The 8,799-nt window shown below is 39.4% G+C and overlaps 2 protein-coding genes across 2 annotated transcripts; one reads left to right on the top strand and one right to left on the bottom strand.

The window, feature by feature from the left end:
- Positions 1-1,259: 1,259 nt before the first annotated feature.
- surf2 (surfeit 2) lies at positions 1,260-4,588 on the bottom strand. The gene is made up of 6 exons (XM_083793119.1): positions 4,416-4,588; positions 4,131-4,282; positions 3,080-3,183; positions 2,479-2,664; positions 2,037-2,164; positions 1,260-1,794 (listed from the first exon to the last, which is right to left on the bottom strand). The coding sequence occupies exons 1-6, from the start codon at positions 4,485-4,487 to the stop codon at positions 1,702-1,704; spliced, it is 735 nt and encodes a 244-aa protein (XP_083649245.1). The 5' UTR covers positions 4,488-4,588; the 3' UTR covers positions 1,260-1,701.
- A 519-nt stretch (positions 4,589-5,107) lies between these two features.
- bbln (bublin coiled coil protein) lies at positions 5,108-7,846 on the top strand. Its single transcript, XM_083793502.1, has 2 exons — positions 5,108-5,425; positions 6,852-7,846. The coding sequence occupies exons 1-2, from the start codon at positions 5,350-5,352 to the stop codon at positions 7,079-7,081; spliced, it is 306 nt and encodes a 101-aa protein (XP_083649628.1). The 5' UTR covers positions 5,108-5,349; the 3' UTR covers positions 7,082-7,846.
- The last annotated feature ends 953 nt before the right edge of the window (positions 7,847-8,799 follow it).

Here is an 8,799-nt window from a genome sequence, read left to right as displayed (position 1 = left end):
GAATGAGAAATATCAGGTTATGAAACACGATTAAGTAAAGTATAATTGGGGTGAGGTTACCGTTTAATAATGCATAGCATAGGTCTACTATAACTAGGCTACAGCAGTTCGACTAACCTCACATCACCAGACTTCCCACTGTTAGAATACATGTCTACAAAAAAAAAAGGTAAGGTACTTCCAGTAGTGCCTCACCCAACTTGCTACTATAAGGGCTAAGGGGCAAAAGTAAACATGAACGGAGGTCCCCAGCTGAAGACCCTGCAGAAAAACATATTTTTTGGCTCAGGGAAGAGGACACCCCTGCCATGCATAGTCCACCATGGGCACCGTTGGAGCTTGGAGGTGTGACTGGCCCATGGACGGTCTAGCAGGAAGACCATCCTTCTCTGTATGAAATAATGGAAAAGCCAACCTCATTCCCAGTTTCATTTCTATCTCATGAGATAAAGCCTGAAAATTAAAAGCTCAACTTAAATGACTTAGTCTTAACCCAAGGTCAACCTGAGAGGATTTTGTAGAATCGCATGACCATGAATCGCATGGCCAAATGTGACATGGATCATGATGGGTGACAGCCAAATAGTTAATAACATTTTGCTCAGAATCTATCTGCTTAGTAATTCATTGTGTATTTTAGCTAAGTTAGTAGTCATTGCTAGACTTTCAATGGCAGAACTGCTGCCGCTTATGCAGCTGACCACACGAGTGCAAGAACAATGCATTAGTCATAACAAGAATACATTCATGAAATGTATCGAAGAGTAATTTAGTTTAAACTGCAAAACTCTATGCCTATTTTGGGTAATAAATATTATAGAAGCCATTCAAGAAATCACTCTTCCTTCTTTCATTGAGTAGACCAGTGTGACCACAAACGGAAGGTCAACCAGATTGTTTTTTTAGAGAATAATTATAGATTTGGCCTTGGCCATCCACACCTGTCACCCAAGGCCACTGAAGCAGACATGACTCCTGAGAGCTCTGGTGGGATGACAACTGGATGGAAGGTAAACTGCCCAATAAGCTTAAACTCACTGAGTGCCTCCACAAAATTCTGGTCAACGTGGTCTTCTGAAGTTTGACCAGCATTCCAGCTGTTTGAAACATCTTCTCTACTAGGGTATCAGAAACACCTGCTGCTCTTTGGTGGCAGTGCCTCCTGGTTCACTTCACTGTATCCATGATGGACCTTTGATTACAGATGATTAAGAACATTTCAATCTATAATGTTAATATTCTTTAAAATAAATGTATTGGCTACATGTGAAATTGTGTGTGAACTTTATATAAATGAAAATAAACATTTCTACATACATAAGTTTCATTTTTTTATAGACTTGGACAGACAAGGCACTATAAATACAGCTCAAGTTCATCCCTGAAGTTGAAAATACCAGTGATGTTAAACTGTGTGGTAAAGGTAATGCATTCATGTTGTAGTTTAAAGAAACAATTTGTCACACCACACAATCCACACAACATCTACAGGGAATCAAACCTTTTATACACTATCTTTTGTCCTGTACATTATGCCCTGTACAACACTCCATCTTAAAAGCAAGGGCTTTCAGTAATGAAGACCAAATAATATTTGGTATATTATACCTATGACAGAAATGCCATGTTTCTGAGCTGAAATCGATATTCCATATCATGTCAACTGACAAACTAGAAGTTACAATATAAATGCATTATTCTTCATTCCCCATTTGTTACTTTTGCGCTTTTAACACCTCTTCTTTTAAACTTGTTATTCTTGAATTTCTTCTGTAATCCTCCGCCACCCTGAAACTGAAGCAAACATTGATTTGTTGTCAGGTACATTACAGACATTTTGTGTCATAATAGTTAACCAAATTATTTGTTAACCACTTTCAACCTGGCATCTCTATTTTGGGTGTGTTTAAAAATCTCCAATAGAACCTACAAGATCCTACTATTTTCACTATAACAAAATAATTTAAGTTGGCTAAAAATGACCAATATAAAAAAACCAATATAATTTAGATAATACGTTTTGTTTTCCTACAAACCTTCTTGCGTTTCTGTGGTGCCTGATTTTCTACCGCCATCTCTTCATCATCATCAGTTTGAAAGTCATCTTCATCCTTTTTCTTCTCGACAACAACTTCCACTTCCTCCTTTTTGGGGAACATAGATGCTGTGGAAAAGGTAAAGTACAAATGTATTGCTTTTTATTTAAAACCATAAGCCGAAAAATAATTAAACCAATCAATATGAAAATATGAGCCGTTTTAGAGAGGTGCATTAAATAGGGTGATGTGTTTGCAAACATTCACATGAGTGTTTGTGGGGGAAAAGAACTTTGTTTTATATTAAACAGCCTCAAACGGTAAGGAAAGGTAATGTTTCAAAAACGCATATCGCCGCAGCCACGGTGGAGACTTTATTGCAAATACACATGGAAAACAATGTTCTTGAATGTATGTCGGTTTGCATGACGGATATACTAACAAGGATAAAGATCACTCATGCTGTCATCTGAGTCACTGTGGTCCTCTTCACTGGAGTTGGTTTCCCACAAAGAATTTCGGCCCGAGTTGCTTCCTTTCTTCACCTCCCCTCCACCGTCTTCTTCACGCCTTTTCCTTAGGAGTTTGGCTGGAATATACTCAATGCCCTGTTGTATGCACTGTTTGTCTTGGGTAAGAATTAAGCACAGAAATTATAATTCCTTGTATACTATACAGAGTTAATATTTGCATACAAATCTAAAAGTTGCTTCTTATACATGCAGCATTTGAATACATGGATATCCACAATTCCACATAAATTGCCTTATTGTGCAATACACATAGCCAGACAATCGGAGATCTCCAGCTACTGATACATCTGATTATATCCTAATTCAAATACATCGGCACTAAACTGGGTGGAAACAATTTGTCGAGTAAAAAAGTAACTGCAAGGCAGAGCCAATGCAAAGACTTTAGCTTGGTCCCCTTGGTATACAGGATTTCTTTTTAGGACAGACAATACTATCGATATTGATATACATACAGACAGTACACAGGAATGGAGATTGTGAACTCAAATGGCATACATTTATACTTACATTTTTCCAAGGCCTTTTTATAGCGTTTCCCACTGACATGTTGCAGGACATGCTGTGGCTGCCGGTTGAGGTGTCTTAGGGTCAGTTTACAGAAGAGTTGATTGCTGCACAACAGAAATGGAACTTGGAAGTCAGCAAAAACAAAAATATAAAACAGCAACACCTAGTCTAGTGCGGCACAAGGCATAATTATTTGTATTATTCTTTTTTTAGATCTTGCCTGGTTCTAATCTATAGGGTCAAAACTATGAGAAATTTATGGGGTTTACAGTTTTCGGACACGCACCCCCTTTCTGGGACCTCCCAGAACAGTACTATGCGTATGCCAAGCACTTAATATTATTAGAGTTGTTTTGTATGTTTTAAAACATTCTGCTGCGAATATCTCCTGTGGCGCGGAAGCCGCTAAGTATTTTTAATCTTTGTTTAAACCGACCGATTTGGTCGCTTTATTTCTTCTTGTTTGTTTACCGTTTATTGTACCGCCTCCCGGTGTGCGGTTGGCTTGTGCGGCTACGTCCCTGCCTCTGATCTGCTCTGTCATAGCTATAGCGCCACTAGCTAGCCAGATAGGCGGTACAATGAGGTGTCAATAAACAAGGAAGGAAGAGATTAATCCAAGCTTCCAAATCGGGCAAACATAGATTAAAAATACTTAACGGCTTCCGCGCCACAGGAGATATTCGCAGCGGCATGTATGGATACTTATACTTCACATATTCAGAAAGCCTCACACTGAATAATATCGTCATAGAGCGCGGGGAGCCGCGAAACATGTTGTTTATGTTTTAAAATGGGTGCGTCCCATGTGGCATGGTAGTAGTGCAACAGGACCCCATGGACTGGGTCGAACAAAATGTCAGAAACTTCAGTACCATTCATTGGGTTCTGCTTGGAGGGCTAGTTACCGAGCATAACACCCCACTGGAGTCTGGACCCCAGTCTACTAAGTTATCATTGCATATTACACCACGCTCACGTAATTAAATGTATGTCAAACCCAAGCATGGGTTACATTTGTAATGTATAATAAATTAAAGTGTTTTCTTACGGTCTGTTAGTGCTTGGCACGATGTGTGGTTTATGATGGCTGTAGCCGAACTCTGCGGCAGCACTGAGTTTCTGGTATTTCTTTCCTTTGATGAAGTCCTGGAGCTCTGCAAGGTTGCGGGGAAACTCATGGCCATTAAGTGTGCATTTGATCTGAAATTACAAGAAGATACCTTTGTTGTAAACAAAACAAGTAGTGGGTGTAGTGCCTTTCTGTTATGCAAGCATCGGTAAGCTATGGCTAGCATTATTTATTCACATAACATCGCGTCATGTCCTCACGGACCTTATTGTCTGACAGCTGGAAAAACGGGTGATTGAGAAGAAAAGCTTTGAGGTCTGCTGGTAAGTCCTCCATGGTGGTGGGGAGATGTTCTGCTGCAACGAATTGTTATTTATTATTTAAGTTTTGATAATTGAACGGCTCTGCTGCCAGGAACATGTCCACTGTCCAGTTTGTTTCTCCACGTGGGTAGAATACGCATGCGCAATGCGCAGCTTAACTGCTCTGTTAGTCTGTTTGTTTCATAGAGTTAAATATATACTCTAAGGTTTGTTTCCCCTATGGTTTGTTTGTGGATCCGGTAAGTAGCGGAAGCGGAAACGATGTATGCTCGAACCGAGATCTACAAGTTCACAGCGCATTGCAAAAGTGACTTGTTGTGAGGTTGTAGATCTGCTATTTTCAGCGCGTGACACACCACCGTACGATGGAGTATAAATCAGGATTAAGAATGATTTAGAAAGAAAGACGGTTTGCATAAAATATCAACACGATTTTATTTAGATCAATTTCATAAGTGATTGCACATTTTATTTATCACTTCAGCAGCTCACATATTACATTTAACTGCATTTCATGTAGTGCCTGTGTAGATGTAGTCTATTTTTATGTAGGCCTATTCATATTTTTGGCATATAGGCCTACAGACGCTGGTCCTCAGTCAGCTGACACACTATGCGTGTGTGTCAGCTGACTGAGGACCATAGGGCTCACACGTCCCATGATTATTCTCGCCAACAACAAATAAGCTTGATTTACTTAACATCTACAGTTCTATGGATTATACGGGTTGTCTTTGTTTGCGTGGTTTGTCAATTGATTGGTTTTAATTTGGCTCTGTCTACTCTATATTGTCATGTAGTTTGATGAGAATAAAGCCAACAGGCAGCCGCAGAATATAGTATATAAACAAACTGCTGTCACGGTTTTAGCAGAAATGTCTGGACCAAATGGAGATCCCGATATCTCGATAGACGAAGGTATTATTGACGACGATGAATTCAACGGAGAAGGTATAACTAGCCTACCTATACTGTTTTATTTGTTGCTGAGCCTGTCACCTTAATTTAATCTTTAAAAATCCTCATCCTCGCTCAACCGCTGTGTTAGCGCACTGTGAATTAGAATTAAAGGGCATTCCACTCATTTTCAACATTTTACTATGTCAATAATATACCTTAGAGTTGTGTGGAAATAAATTAAAAAACAATGTTCCCCCCATTCTGTGTTTCCTAGCCCTCCAAGCAGAACCCAAATGCTACTGAAGTTTCTGACATTTGTTCGACCCAGTGCATTGGGTCCTGTTCCGCGTCGTCCATGCCACCTGATTAAAACATTTACTGGCTCATGTTTACATGTTAAAACGCCTCCCCGCGCTCTTTGACGATATTCTTCAGTATGAGGCTTTCTGAATATGTAAAGTATAAGTACACATACATACCTTTGCGAATATCTCCTGTGGCGCGGAAGCCGTTAAGTATTTTTAATATATGTTTGCCCGATTTGGAAGCTTGGATTCTTCTTGTTTATTGACACCTCATTGTACCGCCTATCTGGCTAGCTAGTGGCGCTATAGCTATGACACAGCAGATCAGAGGCAGGGACGTAGCCTCACAAGCCAACCGCACACCGGGAGGCGGTACAATAAACGGTAAACAAACAAGAAGAAATAAAGCGACCAAATCGGTCAAACAAAGATTAAAAATACTTAACGGCTTCCGCGCCACAGGAGATATTCGCACCGGGATGTATAGCTACTTAAAGTTACCGAATTCAGAATAACTCAAGGAAAATAATGGCGTCACATGCCGCGGGTCCTATTTTAGAGAGAATCTCCATATCCGCATATAGGAATTTCCATACGAAAGTACAGTAGCGAGCAGGGACCCAACGTAAAACTCAACAAAATATCAAAAAAGTTTTACGTAGGGTCCCGAAAGGGGCTATGTGTTTCCTAGAACTAGAGGTCTGAAAATCTTGATGTCATCAAGATGTTTCACCATGTTAATGATTTTTTTCATAATTACAGTTCTAGGGACTTTTTATTATTTCCACACAACAGCTCTAAGGTAAATTAATGACATAGTAAAACGTTGAAAATGAGTGGAATGCCCCTTTAAGCAATATATATTGGCCTGGACCCCACTATTGCATTAGAGCATCTCTGTGACACCAAAATAAGAGTATCACCTTTATTAGTTTGCTGTACATTTTTCAAATGCATGGTTTACTACTTTACTTGCTAATTGACATCAGTGGGACTTGTATCATGGTCACTCACTGGCACTGCTTAATCAGCACACACTCCAGTGACTCCACACAGCCAAGCCAATGATAAGACTTGCAACTGTTGAAGTAGGCCTACAACACATCCACGTTGTAAAACACCATGCCATCATGTTTTACAGTGCATTTATCGTGTCCTCTTTTCCGTGACAGAATATGCAGCCATCAACACCATGCTGGATCAGATTAACTCCTGCCTGGATGACATGGAGGACCGTAACGATTCTCTGAATGGCAAACTGCATGAACTTCTGGAATCCAACCGTCAGGCTAGGCTGGAGTTCGGGGCCAAGCTGGTTAGTCCTGACACAGAGGAGAACTCCTCTCCACCTACCGATGTAGGACCAGACGAAGACGGGGAACCAAATGCAGGACCAGATTAGATGCAGCAAGGCTGTGTTCAGTCACTGTTCTATATAGATGTTATTCCATAAGCAATGAAATACATTTATTTAACCTATAGATCAGTGAGTGACATGCTGTATCCACCATGTCTATCAATAAGACACCCTGAATGTATTGTACCATAGCTGCATATTTTCTTTCCTTTTCCGGTTGATGTTTTGAAATCTCAGATCTTCTATAACATTCCACTTGGGGGTTCTCTGTCCTTGTCTACATGACATGTGTACGTTATGGCATAACGTAGCGGTTATGCAGACTGGTCCTTTCAGGTCCATCCCTGACATGTTATGTGCTGTTTAAATGCAAATACATAAATAAAATTACCTTTCATACACCCTGCCCATTCTGTTAAGAGGCAAGTCAGACATTGCTTGTCTGACTGGCCTGGCCTTAACATCATGGCCATTGTCACCTCCATTCCATAGTGGTAGGAGCAAGGTCACAAAAATATATGGTAGGTTAAGACTTGATCTTTGCACACTGAAAATAATCGAATTACAAGCTCAAAATCCACTGCAACACAGAGCTTGTAGATTGGCTATTTCTGGCACATAATAAAGTATAAATCAGGCTCAGGTGTCTATGGCAAACCATTAGACGTGCCACTTCTTAGGTCAACAGTTATATCAGTTTATGTATACTGTATATGCAATTTAACTTGTTTTGAGGTGTCTGTATTGTTGTGAAATTCAAGGCCAAGTTGGCATACTTTTGGTTTATTCACCTTAATGAAGCATTCTGTAAATGCTCATACTAGTGTTACTGCTGTCATAGATTTCCAAATGCTGATTTCTAATGGAAGTTTTCCATTGAGTTTTGGATAAATAAAACAATTCTTATTCGTATTAATATACAATGAAATGTCCACAAAACTAGATATTAAGTGTAATTTATGTTGTAGGGGGAAAAATGAAACAGGCTTATGTGAAACATAGCTGTCATTTCCCTCTATACTATCAGCCACTATATTGTGCTTGTGTTTCCCTACAGAAAGGCACACCCCTGGCTGTATTTTGTTTTTGTTCCACAGTTTATGTTGATGTTCATCAGGGCAGAGGGACTGATTATGGGAACAGTTTATGAATGATGGCTGGAGATTTAAGTAGAAGAAAGATTGAGGGACAAGGAGATTAATTATTACAATCGACTTAATATGAATCAAGAAATACAGTCATGGAAATGTTTTGTAATTTCATTGCTATAAAAAGAGTGGGAACTTTGTTAAATCTACACACCACATCCACATTCAGACATACATTTCCAGTGGGTGTGGCAACTGTCAAATGTTTAATATTAAATGAAAAGACCCAATACAGAAAATAAACAATCCAAAAATACATGAAACTTTCACCAGTTAGAAAACAACAGACTATTAATCCGTTTTGTCAGTCGCTGAATAAAAATACGGTAAGAGAAACAGCTTTGTTGGAAATGTCCTTTAGATGCCATTTCCTTTCTCAACAAGATACAAAAAAATAAAATCTTCCCATGCTACATATACTGTAGGCCTACACGGTTCTCTTCCCTTCAGCTTTGCACAATATAGTCTAGAACTGATCATTTTCCTTAGAACAGACTAGTACGACAAAGTATGAAGCATTATGTGAGTTGACACCATGACTAAAAGGGACTACACAGCTCAACTTAGTTTATTATAGTTCAAGAAATACTCAGTTGTATGATGGTGCATCTACAC

This window comes from Protomyctophum parallelum (assembly GCF_964188405.1).
Source record: "Protomyctophum parallelum genome assembly, chromosome: 21".
Lineage (NCBI taxonomy): Eukaryota > Metazoa > Chordata > Actinopteri > Myctophiformes > Myctophidae > Protomyctophum > Protomyctophum parallelum.
This window is presented reverse-complemented; position numbering and strand designations above follow the sequence as displayed.

What these genes read in the sequence shown, in the direction of transcription:
- surf2 (XM_083793119.1), bottom strand. Translation starts at nt 4,487, where the DNA reads ATGGAGGACTTACCAGCAGACCTCAAAGCTTTTCTTCTCAATCACCCG. An exon ending in GTGCCAAGCACTAACAGACC is followed by an intron (nt 3,184 to 4,130) that starts GTAAGAAAACAC and finishes TCTGTTGTGCAG; the next exon opens with CAATCAACTCTTCTGTAAAC. An exon ending in CATGAGTGATCTTTATCCTT is followed by an intron (nt 2,165 to 2,478) that starts GTTAGTATATCC and finishes CCTTTTCCACAG; the next exon opens with CATCTATGTTCCCCAAAAAG.
- bbln (XM_083793502.1), top strand. Translation starts at nt 5,350, where the DNA reads ATGTCTGGACCAAATGGAGATCCCGATATCTCGATAGACGAAGGTATT. An exon ending in CGATGAATTCAACGGAGAAG is followed by an intron (nt 5,426 to 6,851) that starts GTATAACTAGCC and finishes TTTCCGTGACAG; the next exon opens with AATATGCAGCCATCAACACC.